This window comes from Nannobrachium achirus, assembly GCF_963921795.1.
Source record: "Nannobrachium achirus genome assembly, chromosome: 5".
Taxonomy (NCBI): Eukaryota; Metazoa; Chordata; class Actinopteri; order Myctophiformes; family Myctophidae; genus Nannobrachium; species Nannobrachium achirus.
Genome location: NC_137814.1, coordinates 32,704,202 through 32,726,490, shown reverse-complemented (window position 1 = coordinate 32,726,490; position 22,289 = coordinate 32,704,202). Strand labels below are relative to the sequence as shown.

Below are 22,289 nucleotides of genomic sequence, written 5' to 3'. Positions count from 1 at the left end.
ATCACTTTTCCCTGCAACCTCAAAAATGCATTCTCTAGGGTGTCCTATTCTACAGCTCAACACATATTGTGCGAGTCTGCCTCCCACTCTATAACACCCCCTCCCTCCTCCCCATCCTCATTGAGATGGGCATCACGATTCATCCAGACTCGCTGTTTCTGGTCGCATGAGCAGGTGAGGTGCAGAGAGCAGTGCAGCTGTGGGTTTCTGACAGACGGACAGAGACAGACACCATAGTGTCAAAATGCTAATCTTCCCACTGCTTTACCCTCCAACCTGCCGGCAAGCATTTAAGCAAGACACATTCATACATCACATTCAGTACAAGATTCATCTGTAACCACTTTGCAAAGCCCTAGAGGGGACAGTCAGATCTGTAGGTCTGAGCAACAGATACTGTGTAGGCACAAGCATGTCAGTGGAATGTAAACACATTTTTCCACTGGTTGACAGTGACACACTGCACACTCTTTTACATTAGCGGATAATGCATCACCCACATTTAGGCTACTCGCGCCACTAACACAGATTCTGATTTGTTAATGAGATTGTTTTATTTCAGGTGCAGGTAGCGCATCAAGGCAATGCACGTATAGTGTGAACACACACAGTCGCATACATAGAAACACCCACTGGGAGTTGGGTCCTGCCTGTGTTCCCCTACTGTGCTTGTGAGTGGCCATCTGGAGCAAAGTCTCCTGAGAAAGCAGCAGGTGGGACATTGTGGGTTAAATGAGCTACGATCGTTAACCAATTTACCTCCTACATTAGCACCTTCTGTACCACTGTTGTTAGTCCACTCAGCCTCCCACGCCGAAGATTCTCAACCTATCAAGGATCCCCAATTTGATATGCATTATAGAACTTTTAAGAATTGTTAAGGGTCCCTTAATTTGTTTCCCACATTTTGTTTTTAATTATTTCCAAACATTTACAAAAAACATTTACAAAAATGCTAAGATTTTCATGAAAAAAAAATGTAATGACTTTTCTAAGTAATTTCATTAATAAATAAAATAAAGCTAAGAAATTCCATAAATTAGAAAAATGTCTAAAAATCACACCCGTGTGAACTGAGCGGTGGTTTTAAAAACAAGAGTTTTTGCCAGACCCATGAAATGGGTAGGCCTACATAAGCAAATGTCGGTCCGGGTTTTCTATATAAATGGTATATTCACGATATTCCTGGCCCCGCCCCCGGCTTCCTGTTCATATCCTGAAAGAAAATAAAAAACATCATTTGGTTTCCTGTGTCCTTGCATTTAAGTGTCAGTAGAGGCGCTCTGGGCTCTTGGCTCTGAATGAACCGGTGTTGCCATGTCTGCTATAATAAGCAATTGGTGTCATTGTTTATTGGGCTTACTTTCTAATATTTTTTAAACCAGTGGTTCCCAAATCTTTTCATATCAAGGACCCCAGATTAACAGATTTGTCCACAGTCGCAGACCCCCATCTGAAAATATGTGGTGCCAGGGACCGCCACACAGATTTGTGTTGTTAAAATGTTTCAAAAATATTCAAATTATTTTCGTTTTTTCTTTCCTCTATATTTTTTAAATAGCAAATATACAAGCTCACAATGTGTCACAATGTGACACATTGTGAGCTTGCTGATCTGCTATTTTCAAATGTAAATGTAAAGTAGTAAAACTGAACCTAGTTAATTCTATTGGGCTTATTATTCATAGACCTGGCCGCTTGTCTCTGGCAATATCTGGCAACAGACAATTCCCTGTCACTTCCTTGGGATCTCTTGTTCTTCGACTTGGGAGGAAGTGAAAAGATGTTTAAAAATGCTCCAGCGCCCTCTGTAAAAGGAAAATGGCAGCCTCCATAGAATGGCCAGGAATATCGTGAATATGATGATGACATGATGATGACATGCCTACAAAAGGCATGATGTCATAAATGATGATGACAGACAGGGGGTCTGGCACAACCAGGTTGACCTGGTCTAGTTTATTTGTATTTCCTGCTTTTGTCTTTTATTCACACACATGCACGTGCCCACGCACACAGTGTTACAAATCCAAAAGAATCCCTTTGGACCTCTGAACCAGATGTTGGGGAAACTTAACCAAACGCCAGCCTCAGAAATTCTTACCTACAATTCTTACCTACAACTTCAACCAAATTCCAACCTTCCATGTTATTTTTATGGCATGGCTTTGTCTTATCTGTTTGTCTAGGGCTAATGTCACAAACCACTGGTATGTTCAAAACAACCAGGTTTCTTGCACGCTGCCAATAGGCTGCCGATTTTCTTTTGAAATATTTAAATGTAAATCAAGTCAATGGCGCTCGGATGAAACTGAAACCTTGCCCAAATATGGAGTCATGCATCATACATGCGTCATACAGTAGATGACTGACATCATAGGCTGACCCCATGAAGCTGCACCATTATTAGACCCTGTCTTGTAACAAACTTTTAACAGTGCCACGGTCTGCCACCCTATAGTTTCCACCCTCAACACCAATCAAAATAACCTCTCTCCAAGGTTAGTCTTAACTTCTTTACTTAACTTGGAATGTGTGAAAAGAAGTTAAATGTTCTGTATTACTCACCAGTTCCCAGGGAGGCATTTTAGAGGAAGATCTATTCATTTATATTAAGAGGAGAAAGCAAGGACAAATATTTGACCCAGCAATGGCTCAAACACTTAAACTCATCTGTGCATCCGCTTTTCGCTATTATACATTCTATTAACATTTTAATCTTCTTTTTTTCCATGGGGGAGATTAACGTTGAAAACATTAAAACATTGCTGTTGGGTGGAAACCGTGTATGTCCATAACTGTTAGTTTTCAGCAAATGGACAAATGTACCTGTGTACCAATACTAGATCCAATGTTATTATTTAGTCAGAAGTTCAATATTTATAACAGAACAGACCTTTCTTTCACATAAAAATAATTGCAGATTTACAAGTTCACAAAGTGTCATGATGCAACACATTGTGAGTAGATCAGCCATTTTTGCTACTTTTGCTGGACACTCAAACATGGAATATGGTGGAATATGGAGATATAAGGCTTCTGCCCGACAGCAACATAAAGATAGATGGATGCCCTACCTGCGGATGCAGGGAATCCTGCATAATGAAGCTGAAGTATTAGCATAGTATCATTACTTAAAAATCTTGCAGATGGTGCATAGATGAGGGTAAAGAAAAAAAGGGAGGTCTGAAGCAATCTGGCTAAATCCGAGCCCTCTGGCCTCCAGGGACGAAATTGGAAATTGAATTAGAGGAGGAAGTGACAAATTTGACTCATCCTACATCAGATTTGCATTATTCTAGGTAACACAGACTGGTTTTAGACGAGTTACCGATGAGTCAGCTGTCTGTCACACACTCGCACGCATGCACGCACGCACACACACACACAAATCATCCAGGCAGCCCAATTCCATCATACTCTAGTATAATAGAGGAAAGCAAGGGAATGAAAGCATGTCAGGGTGATGGAAGAATCAAGCTGATTGACTGGCATCTCGTAATCCAAGGGTGAAGGGTCAAGAGCAAGAGCACCCCCCCCCCCCCCCCCCCCAACCCCCCCGACAGACTTTCCTAGACAGGTCTGAAATAGACATTATGAACGTGGAAGCATTTTATTTGAATTCCAGATGATCTAAGAAGTCACAAATAGCACATGGTCTATTCTGAGCATCCAGTGAATTATAATTGTTTCTATTAGTGGTCTCTATATTGCTTCATTCTACGGCAGGCAATAAATAGTCAGTATCAGACATGGCCCTGTGCCCAGCTTTGTGAGGGAATGCTGACTATGAAGAACTAGACCCACCTACCGAGAATGAGTGCGCGTGCATGTGCGCGTGCATGTGCGTGTGTGTGCGTGCGTGCGTGCGTGTTTGGGTTCCATATGAGAGAGATGCAAGGTTGGATATAACTATTTATAAAGCACATAAGAAAAATGAAAAATAGATAGATAGATGTAAGGAGAGAGAGAAAGACAGAAGAGGGGTATTTCTCACAATAGTCGATTGCAGCAAAACCTTGAACACACACTCACGCATGCCCCCTCAACACACACACACACACACACACACACACACACACACACACACACACACACACACACACACACACACACACACACACACACACACACACACACACACACACACACACACACACACACAGTGTTTCTCCTGTACAGGTTGATCATCACTTAGACCTTTCAGCAGCCAAATCCTGTGCCTCCTGCTGCTGAGAGGACATGAGCACGCTGTCTGCAACACCTGCTCTGACCCAAACTCACCACACTCTCATCAAGGTACACACACATACAGTACTGTATGTATACTAGAGCATTCACAAACTATTCGAATATCAAAGTCACTATTCAACGTTGTTCACCAAAGTCGAATATTCGCTTATTTACATTTTTTTTTATTGTTTTCTCTTTAAAAAATATATAGTTTATAAAGCTTGGCTAGATAGGAAGTCATAAGAATGAGTTGTCAATGCCCCTGGTGGATGAATTTGTTAATGCTCTATACCAGGGGTTCTCAAACCTTTTTAGGCCCTGACCCCCAAAATAAACATATTTGAACTGGGGACCCCCACCCTGACAAGCACTTGGAATTGTAGGTATTACATTTAATGTGACTCGGTTCCGCAGATAAATACTGTGAAAATAGCAGATCTACATGCTCACAACGCCTCGCAACGCGAGGCGTTGTGAGTATGTAGATTGGCTATTTTCACAATGTTCACCTCTTGCTTAATATTTGACAGTTTGGCCAGTCCTGTCGAATATTCAAATACTTTGAGGTTGAATAATTCGAATACTAAAAATCACTATTCGTGAATGCCCTACTGTACACACACACACACACACACACACACACACACACACACACACACACACACACACACTTCAAGCACTGCACGGTGCACAAACAAACACTCCCACAAACTCTTTTTCTATCCAACAAGCATGCATGCCCACACTCATGACAGAAAGACACCAACCAGCAGTATGACAAATACCGACCTCCCACACCTCTCCAAAAAAGCTTTTTGGAAAGCCATCAGATCGAATGGCAGAACGCACACATCTAATGTAGATACCAACGAAGAACCGAACACACACTTTTGTACGACGAAGTAGGGAATAGATTTCTGTGTGTGTATGTGTGTGTGGGGGGGGGAGGATATTGGTCTGGAATCTCTGTGTGGTACCTGCATTTTCAAGGGGGAAATACCCAAAAATGCATCTGGTGATAAACCCGCCCCCATATTTGCATACTGGACCCTGATTGGTGCCCCACAACTACGGGGCCAGGGAAATCTGCAGAGGTCTTTTTGCACTGGCGTCTGGTTACCAGGCCAGGAAGTTAGAGCCTTCGTCCTACTCCTCCCACCCAACACTCCTTGCTGACAGGTGCCGCCCCAGCCCGTAGGATTACGTGACATTTTCACCCTAACGGCCTGGCCTGGCTTCCTTCCCCTGAACACGGGCCAATTGTATTCTTGTAGACGCTCGACATAGCCGGATGCACCACGGCGGATTTGAACCCACGACCTCCATGCGCCACCCGAGCACCCCGAAGCATCTAAATGTGATGAGTTGAGAATGAGAATGTGTTGCCAAGTCACGATCCTGTCTCTCCTCCTTTACTTTTCTTTTCTCCCATTACCCTTACACCTTTGCATTCTATGAGCCAGTGAGGAGGCGAGCGGCCGGCCACTGCCAGATGTCCCAGCATGCACCGTGGGCGAAAGCAGCTCTAGAAAGCCATGACCGGCACATATCCATCCCAGACTGCTCTCCAGCTGTCCGCCTCCACTCACATGACCTGTCCTGTACCTTTATGTCCCCTCATAGGTGTTAGAAAAGTCAGGCAATTCCCACAAAGATGTATAATGCCTAACTTATAATCAACAGTGTCAGATCAACAAGCTCACAACTTGAGCTTGTAAATTGACTAATTTTGGCACGGGACACTGATAGGTATTTTGTTATGGTTCATATCATCTTTTTATCAATACATATTGTTGACCACCTAACCCTAAGACACAGTGACTGTGTCCTGTATACTCATGTCATGTACAGTACCCACAAGGTCTCTGTCTGGTAGAAATCAGGCCTTATCAACTGCCTGGAGCCAGTACCTAAACAATGAGAATTGTTTTGGTATTCTAAGGCTCGGCCTGGAACATTTGGTGTCATCTAGACACCAGCAAGAACACCTCTCCCCCCAGGAACCCTGGATATGGACTCTTAGTCTTGTGATTTGTGGACAAGAAACGTCATCCATTGACTGATGAAATGACCATACTTATACTCATGTCAAAACATAATTTGTCAGAGAGAGCACGAACCATTGATTATTCTGTTGTACCTTTGTCTTGAATTCTCTCTCTCCATAGTAAACATTCCATTCTCACTCTGATCACTCTCCTGTCTTATTTCTGTGTGATGGATTATTGTATCTCATATGGGAATAAGAAGGTGTTGTTGTTTACAAATAATAATATATTCATCAGACACTATCGTACAACTTAGCATAAATCAGGCTTGTGTTTAGAAAGATAAAGGCAACCATGGGCCAAAACAATAAAGACTTGTGAAAGCCTTTATTGTTATAAATAGCCTGTTTATTGCTGCTTCCACTCTCACACGCTGTCGGACTTAATGAGATCCCTGCATAGATAATGGGTTCAAGAGACTGTAGAGACTGCCAAGCATTTAATATTTTCCAAGATGTCCCTTCGTAGCAAAGGTTGTAATTACAGTAACAACAACATACTGGTGAAATAATAGATAAACAACATTTACATATGTGAATGTTTAGTTTTTACATCATAATAGGCTTGCTATTACACATGGGAACCTAGGGGGTGGGACCATTTCCATTTGCAATATAATCACATGAAATATTACATCAAATTATATTTTAAATAAAATGTACAACAAACCTATGATTACGTTGATTGTGAGAAACCTACAGGATGCATAATACAATTAAAGTTACCACTTTGACTTTGGGTACACTGTGCATGGACAGATGACATTTATCAGCTTCTTCCTGTTGAGTTTATCAGACAGATCTCTATTGTCCATATCTGTGCCACTGCCTCAGTTCCTGTACCGCCCAAAAGCCTGGTGCACCTTAAAAATAATTTATGCATTCATTTATCAATGACAGTGTAAAAATTGACCCGACACAGGCCAACCTGTATTGTTGGCACCGGATAGCCACCATCTGAAAACCAATAAAATAGAAGGGGCATTTGTCAAACCCTCGAATCTAGTTTAGGATAACAGATTGTTTGGTTTATTTCGACTGCATCCCATCCATTTGTGTGTTTAATATCTGGTGCATGAAAGTGTCCGTTAAGTTTTCTTGCAGGAAAAAAACAATCAATGTCTGTCTTTGGAATGAGGTACTCACCTCTATACTCCATCACCTCACCTCCTAGCACTTCCCTCTCCCTGGACATATTCCTGCCATCTAAATTGATGCTCGCTCTTGAAGATGTGGCTACCATGCATGCACACATATGTTATTTGTTATTTAAAGTACGACTTCACCCATGTTCAACCTATCTTCATATAATTGGTCCTCACTAATGCTCAATGATAACGCTTCTTGTTACCTGACAGGGGGGAGTCCCCGGTAGGACGTAGCGCATGGAAAGAACACTTTATCTAACCATTTCCTTTCCCCGCAGGCACCCCGGCTGACCAGGGGGAGGCAGTATAGAGACCAGGATTACTGCATGTTTTTCGTGAGGGTACCTACCCTAGGGGACACAGGGAGAACATGCAAACTCCACACAGAAAGGCCATTTTGCTCACCCCACGTAGGCTATGGGCACTGATGATGCGGGGGAGAGAACACGGCCCCAGCGTCCCCGGTGGGAATTGAACCTGGAACCTTCTAGCTGTGCCTGTGAAGCGACAGCGCTACCGACTGTGCCACCGTGCCCCCTTTGAGGGGCTTTTTTAAAACCACACACACGTGCGCACACACTGAGCAGTGTTCTACTGTGGACAGCCATTGATGTGAGCAGTGTTCTACTGTTGTTCTACTGTCAGAGGAAGGGAGGGCACTGGGCAGATAAGCCCATTCCACAGACACACACTGGACGCCATTTTACATGACTATTGATCCGTACGCAGAGGCACAGAACAACATTGATCTTCACACCGATAGGAGACGAAAGACACTCGTTCTCTTAAGGCCAGGGCACATACAGTACATCTACTCCAAGAAAGGGAAACACATCTCCCTCTTCACACACTGACAAACCTGTATGCGAAGTTCCGCACACAGGCGTGCGCACATTTAGGCTCACATGCAAGCGTGCATGCCGGTGCGCGCACACAGTTGCACACACACGCACGCACGCACGCACGCACGCACGCACACACACACACACACACACACACACACACACACACACACACACACACACACACACACACACACACACACACACACACACACACACACACACACACACACAATATACAGAAATACACACGTGTTTCCCCCATGTGCTGCCTGCAACCACTGTATATCTACATGCACAGTAAAGACAAGAGAATATATCAGCTCATGGGTCACTTCTCTCCCTGCAGACATCACACAGTAAAATCCTGTTAGTTAATTTAAGTCTGAGTTCAACAGATGAACACAAATTAACACATTTACTGCAGTCTGACACAGGTGTTCAGAAGACTAATCAATGTTTGCAAACACATACTGTATGTGCACGGCACGCACGTGTGCGCGCACACACACACACAGATGTGGCGCACGCACGCACGCACGCACGCACGCACGCACGCACGCACGCACGCACACACACACACACACACACACACACACACACACACACACACACACACACACACACACACACACACACACACACACACACACACACACACACACACACCCTTATCCATCTATTTATCTCTATCTCTCCACACCCTCTTAATTTAGATATCATGTGTGTGAAGTGCTCCAGGGTATCGCTGTCAATCCTGCCATGACTTGACATGGCTGCAATAAATCTGGTGCAAGAGGCAATTAATATTCAAAAGACTCCACTTTTAGTTCAGAAGTAAGAGGAGCAGTGCTGGCAAAGGGAGGGAGAGGGAGAGAGGGAGAGAGAGAGAGAGAGAGAGAGAGAGAGAGAGAGAGAGAGAGAGATAGAGAGAGAGATGGAAGGAGATGACAAAGGCATATGAGGGGCATGAGGAAGGACAAGATATGCTAGAGGAATAGATAAGGGAGATGGAGAATGCAGAGTAGGGCCATGTCTAGACTAGTCACTCTGGCATATCAACCTACCGATAGTAGACCTACATGGATAGTTTTTAAGTGGAACAACTTCATCTGAATGTGACCCAATTGTACCTAAAATATAAATGAATTGAAAGTAATTGCTCTATTAATTCTCTTCATTAATGAGAGTAAGGTTAGACCTTAGACAGGAGGAGGCAGAGGCAAGCCATGAGCTGTGACCACCTGTGGCTCAATGGGACTGAATGGAGAGGCTGGGCATAATATATAAATATTTCATAAGGTCCATCAAGCTCTGCATGTGCTCAGTCCAAAGACCTGACCCCACACAGCTATAAACACCATTTAAAATGAGCTACAAAGGACCACAATAGAAACATTCCCTGGGGGCTTTTTGTGTTATTCTTCTAGCACCACTACCACTGTACTATTTGCAACCTGTAGGCTATATTCAATCAATCAATACAATTAGGTTGAAATGTTTACATGCAGGCACGCACGCACACACACACACACACACACACACACACACACACACACACTCTCGCAGCGAGTCTCGCTCTCTCTCGCTCTCTCTACAAACGTAAGCGTGCGCGCATGCACGCATGACTGCACGAGTGCACGTGTGCAAAAGCACGGCTTCAGTCACGGAGAGAGTTCTTGCTCTGCTGCAGACAGACATTTCTCTGAATGGATCTACATCTAATTCCCATTCATACACAATGCACCTCTCCAAAACAGACACCTGGCAGCTGTACGTGTGTCTTTGTGCTGTCACGGCTTGTTGGCGACGATATCTTTTAGCCTACGGCCACGTCCCCCCTTTGCAGGTGACATAGTGGCAGTGTGGCACTGAGCTGAATTGGCATTTCGCTCATCAGAAAACTCACCAAAGTTTGCTGATACTGGAGCGTTCTCCGCTCTTCGGCCTTGTCCTTCACCATTGCCGCAATATCCTCATTAAAATAACCAATCCAAGACTCGCAAGACTGTCACTATAAAACAAAAGTAGCCCCCGCGGATTAATTATTTGCCGGGGAGGGGTGTGTGGCGCTGGTACCCATAGCACGAGCAGTAACAGGTTCCTTTGCATAAGCCCCCTGCAGAGAAAGACAAGAGCACGATGTGTGCCAGATGAGTTGCTGGCTGCAGCATCAGTGCTGCTCCGCCGGGGCGGTTTGTTACTGCAAAACACCGCCTCCCTCCTCCACACCTACTTTGGTACAGTCGACCTCTCTTTGGAGTTCGTGTAGTGTAGTTGATGCTGTGTTCGGCATCTCCTGTGTGTGGCGGGGGTGTGCCATTGCTACGTGTATTTCCTTGAATCATCTGACGGCGCTATTGTTTAATAAACCCTTGCTTACACTATCCTTTTTGCCCCGACACGAGTCACCATCTTTAGGCTAACACTTTACAGACAGACAGACACACACACAGTGGATGACAAATCATACCGAAAATAGGCTACTGTCCGTTATTCACACGTCTTAGACCAACATGTTGACATTCTAATAAATAAAATAAAAAACATCCCACACTATCCCAGACGACTTTATTGCTTTGAAATCATGTGTGGGCAATATGTGCAATTAATCTTCATTATAGGGCCATTGTGTGTGAGGTTTTTGTATATATCATTCATTCATTAATTGAATGCATTAATTAATAAGCAATTATAGCTAGGCTATGATAGTTAATTACATGTCCTATCTACATAGTGAAGGAAATAAAGTGTATATAGGCCTACTATAGCGCACATTTCAGAACTTAGGTCTATATCTGGAAGTTCTTCTAGATTTGTGGTGCGAAACTGAAAGCCGCTTCTGCATGTTTGTATATAGCTGACCCAGCTAGGGGACAGTGAACAAACCTGTCCAAAGTGATCTAAGAGCTCTGGGTGGATCCAATTGAGCAGCATATCACTGAGATTTATGGCCCCACACCGTTCAAAAAAATCAATTCTGTGATGCATGGGAAGTGAAAGCTATGAGAACTGGAGTGATGTGTTCAAACTTCAATCTCCACCGGGCAGTAGCATTCTGAATAAGCTGCAGTGGTCTGATTGACAAAAAAAATATTGTTTCCCGAAGGGTTCTCAGTTCAATATCGCAGGGCAGAGTTATTGTCGAAGAGTCCTTGAGCAAGACTCTAAACACCTAGTTGCTCCTGGTGAGCAGGTTGGTGCCTTGCATGGTTTCCTCCGCCATCAATGTATGAATGTGTGAGTGAATGGGTGAATGTAATACACAATCTCTGTAAAGCGCCTTGGATAAAGGCGCTATACGCTATACGTTTACGCACCATTTACCATTTTCAGCTTTGTCCTTATTTGCTTGGATATAATTCTGACAAATACAATAATTGATTTGTTCAGAGCACTTGTTCAGTGACTATATGGGCCCATAATCATCTGGATTTAGTGTTATGTAATTCTGTGTGTCATCTGCATAACTATGGTGAAGTAGGCTACAAATTGGACAAACTGACTTTAACACCAATCTGGCATTCACTTGCGCTATTGAGACAGTTTTGGCCCCACACTCCTCCCCACCTCCTGCTCACCCTTCCCCAACCCTCTCCCAGCTCCTCCTGCCTCCTTCTCAGGCCTAGCCCACCCCTCCCCAACCCCCACTCAGCACAGCAGTGGCAGTAGGTCCCGATTGTGATGTCACAATCGGACCTAAAATCAGACAGCCCGTTCTGAGACCTGCTTACATAGATCTGCCCCTAAACTGAGAAAGACACAATGGTCAGAAATAGGACTTTGTGAGGATAGAACGTGCTGGTGGGACACAAAAAAATACATAAAAATTGGAAAAATCATGGTTAAGGCTAGCCAGGGATCCTTTTAAGGCCCCGTGCACACAACGCCGCTTTGACGAGAACATACCAAAATAAATGAGCTATGAGTAACTCAAGGCAAAGATGGCGCCGGAGGTACAGAATCTGTGACAGATTCTGCGCAAGCTGCACAGATCTGCAAATGGGCGTGGGAGAGGATCTTGGGCGTGGGAGAGGATCTTCGAGAACCAGAGGCACAGGGCCTTCGCCGCTCCACTCGCATCCGACTTTGGGGTCTCTTGGCCTCGGACCGACGAGTGGCACGTATGCCGCGGACCACCTCCAGGTACCCCCTCTCCCACGCCCATTTGCAGATTTGCAAATCTGTGCAGCAGAAACGGTGAAACACAGGAAAACGAGTGATGTCATGGCTGACGTCGGCTCAGCTGTGGAGCAGTGGTGTAAAGCAGCTAAGTACATTTACTCAAATCAACAACTACCCATTTATTCATTAACTTGCAAATGAATTTCGTCCTTGTCCCTTTTATGCCCATAGGGAGACCCCTGATGTAATCAATATTAAGCCCATATCTGGGAATGCCTATATATGGACATATTGTGTCAGTCTCTTTTGTTTCAGCGCGACCTCGCAACGAGAACAAGCAACATCACAAGACATATATAACTAGCATCTATCTAAATATGCAACAACTATCTATCTATAAATGCGAGAAGTCTCTGCGTGTCTGTCTGTCTGTCTGTGTGTCTGTCTGTAATCCGCGTATCTCGAGAACCGTTCGTCCCACCGGCTTCAGATTCGGCACGCGCGTTCCCCGCCGCGGCACGGAGTGCAGTGCCGGGTCTCGACCCGACCCGACGCGCGGTTTTCCCGAACCGGCGCGAAACGTTCGGAATCTCCTTATGCGGGGTTGATTGTTGACATCAGGCTGTTCCGGAGGAAATCGGCGAAAGCTCTGACTCATTGTGACATCACTTCATAAAAGGCTCTGACATCACGTACGCCACATGAGTCAACAAAAAATCTCTGTGAGTGTGTATGTATGTATGTAATCCGCGTATCTCGAGAACCGTTCGTCCCACCGGCACGCGCGTTCTCCATATATGGGCATAAAATGAATGCCCCCATATATTCTATCTATAAATGCGAGAAGTCTCTGCGTGTCTGTCTGTCTGTCTGTGTGTCTGTAATCCGCGTATCTCGAGAACCGTTCGTCCCACCGGCTTCAGATTCGGCACGCGCGTTCCCCCGCCGCGGCACGGAGTGCAGTGCCGGGTCTCGACCCGACCCGACGCGCGGTTTTCCCGAACCGGCGCGAAACGTTCGGAATCTCCTTATGCGGGGTTGATTGTTGACATCAGGCTGTTCCGGAGGAAATCGGCGAAAGCTCTGACTCATTGTGACATCACTTCATAAAAGGCTCTGACATCACGTACGCCACATGAGTCAACAAAAAATCTCTGTGAGTGTGTATGTATGTATGTAATCCGCGTATCTCGAGAACCGTTCGTCCCACCGGCACGCGCGTTCTCCATATATGGGCATAAAATGAATGCCCCCATATATGGGCATAAAATGGATTGCAGACAGACAGATACAGATATCTCCATATATGGACATAAATGGACAGAGGCAAACAGATGGTCAAAGATCTCCATATATGGGCATAAAATGGACGCAGACAGACAGATACAGATATCTCCATATATGGGCATAAATGGACACAGGCAAACAGATGTTCAAAACGGGTCCTATGACAACAGGTGTGAGGTTTGCATTAAAGGGGGAACCGGCACTGTGTCTGCAACACAGTTGGAGGCACAGACAGATACTCCATATATGGGCATAAAATGGACGCAGACCCGACGCGCGGTTTTCCCGAACCGGCGCGAAACGTTCGGAATCTCCTTATGCGGGGTTGATTGTTGACATCAGGCTGTTCCGGAGGAAATCGGCGAAAGCTCTGACTCATTGTGACATCACTTCATAAAAGGCTCTGACATCACGTACGCCACATGAGTCAACAAAAAATCTCTGTGAGTGTGTATGTATGTATGTAATCCGCGTATCTCGAGAACCGTTCGTCCCACCGGCACGCGCGTTCTCCATATATGGGCATAAAATGAATGCCCCCATATATGGGCATAAAATGGATTGCAGACAGACAGATATCTCCATATATGGACATAAATGGACAGAGGCAAACAGATGGTCAAAGATCTCCATATATGGGCATAAAATGGACGCAGACAGACAGATACAGATATCTCCATATATGGGCATAAATGGACACAGGCAAACAGATGTTCAAAACGGGTCCTATGACAACAGGTGTGAGGTTTGCATTAAAGGGGGAACCGGCACTGTGTCTGCAACACAGTTGGAGGCACAGACAGATACTCCATATATGGGCATAAAATGGACGCAGATAGACAGATATCTCCATATCTGGGCATAAAATGGACCCAGAACTATAACTGCAGTGATCTCCATATATGGACATAAAATGGACGCCGACAGACAGACAGACAGATACAGATATCTCCATATATGGGCATAAATGGACACAGGCAGACAGATGGTCAAAACGGGTCCTAAAGGGCGGGGCATTCATTCCCTATTTACATTGTTCCGAGTTGGCCAGGTCGCCGACTAGACGCTGGGCCGCCCAAAGGGCGGCCCAGCTTCTAGTCTATCTAAATATGCAACAACTACATATGCAATGAAATGTATAATCTCCACACAAAGACATGACATGGCATGACAAAGACAATTGTGACTGCAAGTCACATGCCTTATTGTGACCAAAGGCCGCAGTTTACCATGAGAAATGTCACAGCTTGTCCGTGTCCATGTAGTGCGTACACATTTAGACAGTCTATGGGTTGGTTCCCTTGACACATCACTGTGACATCACAGGTGATATCACCTGTCTGATCAGGCCTGTGACATCATAGGTGATATCACAGGTGACATCACCAATGTAAAAGTCCATATATGGGTATATTCCCCAGAATCCCCTTTATGCCGACTAGCCCTTACCCGTTCAAAGATATGAGCTCCGAAATGATGTGCAGTGTGTGGGTTATGGGATCATGTGCACTGTGCACACAGTATATGAGGGATGGAAAGTAACATTAACTGGTGCTTGCATGATAATATGTAGGAGCATCAATGTAAGAAATACCCGTTTCGTTTAATGGCTACAGAGATACTGTGTGTCCCCCCCCGCCCGCCCGCCCGCCCACCCGCCTGCACACACAGCCGCCTGCCTGCACACACACACACACACACACACACACACACACACACACACACACACACACACACACACACACACACACACACACACACACACACACACACACACAGAGCTGGTTAAACATGTTGCCTCAAGCTAGATGCAGAATAGATATGCCTCATGCTAGATGCAGAATATATAGTAGATACACCATAAAAATGCTAATATACAGCATACGATTTGTGAAAGTGACAAACGGGCTTCACAGTTATGTCAGGTGTGTTCATATGCTAATGGTGATGCGATTTCAGATCAATTGCTCCAGCCACTGAGGAGAAACGCTGTTTCAGACAGACAGACAGACAGACACTCAGACATTCGCAAAATGATATGTTTGATATGAAGATCCCTGATGCCCATATCTGTGTGGCTGGTTCAGATAGGGATCTCCATGTATGGGCATATATATTGTATGTTGTGATGTCATGGGAACCACTCTAACAGAATCCCTTTATGCCCATAACATGGAGATCCCTGATGTCATCAATATTAAGCCCATATCTAACAGGACTTCATATGGGAATGCCCATATATGGAGGAAGACAGCCCATATCTGTGCGGCTGGTTCAGACAGGGATCTCCATGTATGGGCATAAAAGGGATGTAGTACATGGATCTCCATATACTGTATGGGTAACAGGTACAGGTCTGATATACATCACTGGCCAGATGGCCAAGAATTGGCATGAGGTCGCATGTCGCCCTGAGGCGTCTTACTAGTATTATTTTCACTGAAGACTGTTAGGATGAACCTGCATTTGCAGTTATTGCACTAAGAAACACGGTGCCTACAAATTCATGCTTTCTTTACCAGAATATTCCCTCAGTTTCCTGGAAGACCTGGCTAGACACATTTCTTAAACCAATATCTGATTTGAATGGAATGATTTCATGCTTTTACGATCAAATCCATTCTGTACACTCAGTCTCTTTAAATTCAGTCAAAACACTCTGGGAGGAAGATTTGGGAGAGGAGATTTCTGAGGAGGTGTGGGAGGATGTACTTAAGTACACAAATCCTCCATTTGTGCAAGGCATGGATTACTGTGTGTGTGTGTGTGTGTGTGTGTGTGTGTGTGTGTGTGTGTGTGTGTGTGTGTGTGTGTGTGTGTGTGTGTGTGTGTGTGTGTGTGTGTGTGTCTGTATATACAGTATATGTGTGTGTGTGTGTGTGTGTGTGTGTGTGTGTGTGTGTGTGTGTGTGTGTGTGTGTGTGTGTGTGTGTGTGTGTGTGTGTGTGTTGATATGTTGGACAAAGATGTTCGCCAGAAGTGGATACAAAATATCCACTTCTAGGGGGCACGGTGGCGCAGTTGGTAGCGCATCACAGCTAGAAGGTCCTGGGTTCGATTCCCATCGGGGGACACTGTGCGCGCTGGGGGCGTGTTTCCTCCTCCACGTCATCAGCGCCCACACACTAGGTGGGGTTTGCGAAAGGGCCTTTTGCTGTGGAGTTTGCATGTTCTCCCTGTCTGTCTCCTAGGGTAGATACCCTCACAAAAACATGCAGTAATCCTGGTTTCTATACTGCCTCCCCCTGGCCAGCCGGGGCTTCCCAGGCGTGGCAGAGGGAGAGCAGAAACCAGGATTACAGGTTAGGCACTGGGTGAAAAAAATGGGTTACAAAATCGTGTGATAAAACTTAAGTAAAAAAACTAAACAAAATATCAACCTAAAGGACTTTGTTCCCACAAACAACAGCACAGTAGGTTTTTGAAACTTTTAGTTAGCTACTCACTCCTAATGTTAGTATGCATCCTCGGGAAGCCATGCATGTTTTTTTGTATTGGTTTCCCTGGTTGTACGTAGGGTTGAAACCGCAGTAATGGCGGCACCCTCCACAGAGGGGCGTTCAGGAAAACAGTCTATACTTTTTATTTCTGAGGTTGCTTCTTTATTTTTTTGTTGATTGATTTGCAGTCCAAAGTTCCATTACAGTTTTGACCACTTTCTTTTTTGTAAACTTAAACAGATTGTTGAAAAAAAAAAAAAAAAACTATTTTTTTATGCTGGATGACGCTGTTTGCTAGCATATGGGTCACCAAATATTTTCCCATTCTGGGGTAAGTCACAAGATGATGTAACCGGGAACCAATACAGCCTTTCCTTTTTTGAGAAAAAAAAGAACCTCATAATGATTGTGTACTGGGAGAGGGACTGGGCGCATGCTGGATCTTTCAAATGGATGGCATTTCCGATCGACAAGATCCGTTGGCGTCTCTGCTGATCTGAGAAACGCAGAATAATCAGCAATTATTCAAAGATACGTGAAAGACTTTAGCTTTAACACTCTGAGCCTTTGTGTGAAACATCTTAATCCTTTATAGCATGAAAGGCTTAATTCCCTCAAGAGACAATGATTCTGCTTGCAGATAATTCACCTACAGTGGACTGAGTCACAGGCTGTTGACAAGGCAACCAGTTCAAAGCAGGACACAGGAATGAACGGTGACGAATGAATGACGTTTTTTCTAGTCTTACTCAACTTCAGCTTTATCGTCACATCAAGTTCACGTGTGTACAAAAGTGGGTGATTCTTTATAAGATATTCCAAATATTCCTGCAATGCGAGAGTGTGGTCGAGCCAACACCAACTTGGGACTCCTGAATTGCTGCCCTCCTCACTCTCCTATCTAGCATAACCTCGCGTCACGGGAAAATAAAACGTGTTCTGTTGGTGGGTTCCAGTTGGCATTGCATTGTGTTTGTTCACCACATAATGCAAATCAATTAGTTTAATCTCGCTAGTCGTGCCAGTTAGAATAAAAGATGGACATAACAAAAGATTATTATACCAAAAGAAACAAAATGATTAAACCAAACCAAACACGTTTTAAACTAGGGGGATAATTTTGGAGATGCACAGCATCTGAGGTTTTGGTCATTGGTTCCGGTCGCCAGACGTAATGTTATTATTTCCGTTCCGACTGGATCAGAAACCCGAAAATAGTATTGATCCCAGGCTAATCTAGCATCAGGGTCTTGAGCTTTACAGTTTTGTTAGTTAAGCTGTCATGCTGCAGTTTATCTACATAGGTGGTGCGCTTCTTGCCTTTCCTGGCTTTGCCCTGGGTTTGCTCCCATAGTGTCAGTTTGTTTGCCATTAGTTCCAGGTGCCTGACGCAGTGCCCTGCCAGCCTTACCCTTCTCTCTCTGACTTTGTCTGTGACCCGTGGTAAGTCCCTGTAGAGGACTGCATTTCTGATGTAATCTGTCCATGAATCAGGGGTTGACACTAAGGTCTCAGAGGCACTTGCCCGTCAGGCAAGTACAGGTCATGTTCTACTTGCCCAAAGGACATGCCCACTTGCCTGAAAAGTAAGTTGTCTATTATAAAATGATAGGTAAAATTTGAATTACTGTTCAATTTAACACTTATCTTTTTAATGTCTGGTGCTGTGCGATAAAAAATGTCATACCTCAATTCTTATGCCAAATAACTACATAGCTATAAATATGATATGGGATCACACTTAAATGTGATCTTATTTTACATTCCACAGACCAGAAGACAGAGCGCTCTGGCCACATTCAGGTGTTTAGACAGATATCTTGTGTTTATAGACGGTTGTGTCCCCTCTCAAATGAGCACTTGCCCGGGCAGGCAACCTGATAGCAAACTCCACCTGCCAGAAGGTTTTATTTACCTGCCAGGGGCAGGTGGGCATTCTGGGCAACCCTTAGTGTCAACCATGTGACACTTAGTGCCATTCGTAGGCGAGGAGATGATCTATCAAAGGTTTGGCTAAACGGTCCTCTGGGGATTCAGGTCCTGTTCTGTTCTCAACTGCCTCGAGCATCGTCCAGTCCGCAGTGGCAATGGTTTTGTCCTCTGTTGTTAACTGTCAGTACTTTTGTTTTCTTGACATTGAGTTTGAGTCTGATATTCCTGCACTCCATTTCTACTGCCAGAAGTAGTTCCTTTTTCTGCTGCATGATATGCAACATACATACATCCAATCCAATCCAATCCACTTTATTTATAAAAACACATTTTACAACCTTATGTACATACAGTACATAAGGTACAATGAATAAACAAAATGGGATTAAAAAGTTAAAATAGCATGGTAATGTGCAGGTACATCAAGACATCATATCAGGCATATATGTATTGTAGGACACCATAAAACATTGCAATCACGCACAGCAGGATTAAAAAGAATGGAAGTCCCCACAACAGCTGATGCTCCAAAGTGTATTTTAAGTTTTAAAACATATAGTTTGACAACGTTTCGGCCATCAGCTGAAGGTCATTTGATCACCTGATATAGGCCATCTGATGGCCGGAATGTCGTCAAACTATATGTTTTATTGGTTTCCCTGGTTGTACGTAGGGTTGAAAATGGTAAATGGTAAATGGTGCATTTATATAGCGCTTTTAATCCAAAGCGCTTTACATAGATTGTGCATTACATTCACCCATTCACACACACATTCATACACCGGTGGCGGAGGAAGCCATGCAAGGCACCAACCTACTCACCGGAGGCAATTAGGGGTTCAGAGTCTTGCCCAAGGACCCTTCGACATCAACTCAGGGGGAGCCCGGATTCGAACTGGGAACCCTTCGGGATTTATACCCTTCGTGCTCTAATACCAGTTTCTCTACCCCTGAGCTATGCCGCCCCATGAAACCGCCCCATGAAACCGCAGTAATGGCGGCACCCTCCACAGAGGGGCGTTCAGGAAAACAGTCTATACTTTTTATTTCTGAGGTTGCTTCTTTATTTTTTTGTTGATTGATTTGCTGTCCAAAGTTCCATTACAGTTTTGACCACTTAAACTTAAACTTAAACAGATTGTTGAAAAAAAAAAAAAAAAATATATCAACAGTTTGTTGTTTTTTTTATGCTGGATGACGCTGTTTGCTAGCATATGGGTCACCAAATATTTTCCCATTCTGGGGTAAGTCACAAGATGATGTAACCGGAACCAATACAGCCTTTCCTTTTTTGAGAAAAAAAAGAACCTCATAATGATTGTGTACTGGGAGAGGGGCTGGGCGCATGCTGGATCTTTCAACGTTTCGGCCATCAGCTGAAGGTCATTTGATCACCTGATATAGGCCATCTGATGGCCGGAATGTCGTCAAACTATATGTTTTAAAAACTTAAATACTGTGGAGCACCAGCTGTTGTTTAGACTTCCATTCTTTTTAATCTTATGTCAACCTGAGCCCAGACCAGCACTTGGAAAGGATGTTCTTTTAACTAATCACGCACAGCAAACATAATTTACAGAAACAGTAGGAAAAATCTTAAATAAGCCAAAATAAATATGTAACGAATTATATCCTCTTTGTTCAAGTCCATCTCATGTAAATGTGCTGCTACCAGTGCCACCAATGCATGTGTGTGTGCAGTGTATGTACAATATGTGTGTGTGTGTGTGTGTGTGTGTGTGTGTGTGTGTGTGTGTGTGTGTGTGTGTGTGTGTGTGTGTGTGTGTGTGTGTGTGTGTGTGAGTATTTATATTTGGCAGCCTAGGACATACCCACAGGCTGGTTGTTAGAGGGTTTCAACAACTTGGGATGCCCAAAAAAGAGGCAAAAAGGCTGGCAAAGTATTGTGCCGTCTCCACTATAATCGGCAGCCGCCACATATGGCGGAAACGCTGCAACTTATACCCGTAGAGTACCAAGAGACATGCTATTGTATCATGAAGACATATACCATGATTTTGTAGTGTGTGTGTGTGTGTGTGTGTGTGTGTGTGTGTGTGTGTGTGTGTGTGTGTGTGTGTGTGTGTGTGTGTGTGTGTGTGTGTGTGCGTGCGTGCATTCATGAGAATGGGGCGAGGGTGAGTATGCACAGGTGCAGGGGTACTTAAAAGCTGTTTCTCTCATGCGTCCATCACGCCCGCTTTCACCTGCAATGTGAATAGCAATCACACTCTTATTCATACCTAAGGGTTTCTATCAGCTGTGCCTACAGCTCGACATTACATCCTGCCTGTTGTAACCGAGGGCAAGCGGTGTCACTGACTTCACTTCATCATGTTGAATGGAGCTGCCAGCAGCAGACAGCCGGCTCTGTTGTGGCCCCGGCAGCAGTGAAAACTGGGTGCTCCGCAGCCCCAAGCATCAGCACACTGACCCACATCCCCCCCATCTTAGCAAGATCAGTCCAAAATACATATACCCACCTCTGGAGGAACAATTTATAGCTTTCACTTTCATAAATAGTCGTGTGTTTTGTGTGTTTTGTGTGTGTGTGTGTGTGTGTGTGTGTGTGTGTGTGTGTGTGTGTGTGTGTGTGTGTGTGTGTGTGTGTGTGTGTGTGTGTGTGTTGGGTCTGTGTTTTACCTGAGGTGTCAAACATGGCCCCCCATGAATTGAAAACCAGGACAACCCATTGCTTGAAAAGGTCATTTCCCAGCTCCCATTAAAAAGAGGACCATAATAGAATTAAAGTCAGTTTAACAACACAGTATACAATATGTTCTGTAATCTGGATTATACGCTACTATAAATAAAGTCGATAGTAGCTATATATATATTTATATAGCTATATATAGTACACTGTACTTTATAGGCTAAATAATAAATAGCCTATCCTCAGAACTTGATGTGTTTAAATGTGTATGTCTGTCAGTTTGTTAGGATTAAAAATCAATGTACATACATATATATGTTTTAAGAATTTCACGTGGGCATGTAAATCGATATTGTTCATTTGTTAATAATGCAATACAGAGTATGTGAATTTGCAAATTAACACGAAAAGTGGAAACATGTTTTCCATTTTGCATACTAAACAACTGCCTTGCATCATCATAGACCGTTACAAAGGACCTTGACATTTAATGTCCTGATGCGCAACAGCCAGCAGCCACCTGTTTCGTTTCGCAAGTTTCTTAATCAAAAGCATCCCTGAAAGAAATGTCATCAAGCCTCT

General features: G+C 44.2%; 1 protein-coding gene across 1 annotated transcript in view; it reads right to left on the bottom strand.

Moving 5' to 3' along the window:
* The window catches only part of LOC308285009 (chloride channel protein 2-like), a gene marked incomplete at both ends in the record, with an annotated part of 49,482 nt that extends 39,249 nt beyond the window's left edge, over positions 1-10,233 (bottom strand). Inside the window, one exon of the mRNA XM_080725729.1 lies at positions 10,180-10,233. Within this exon, the coding sequence (XP_080581855.1) occupies positions 10,180-10,233 (54 nt within the window). The remainder of the gene's footprint in view (positions 1-10,179) is intronic.
* Between the last annotated feature and the right edge of the window lie 12,056 nt (positions 10,234-22,289).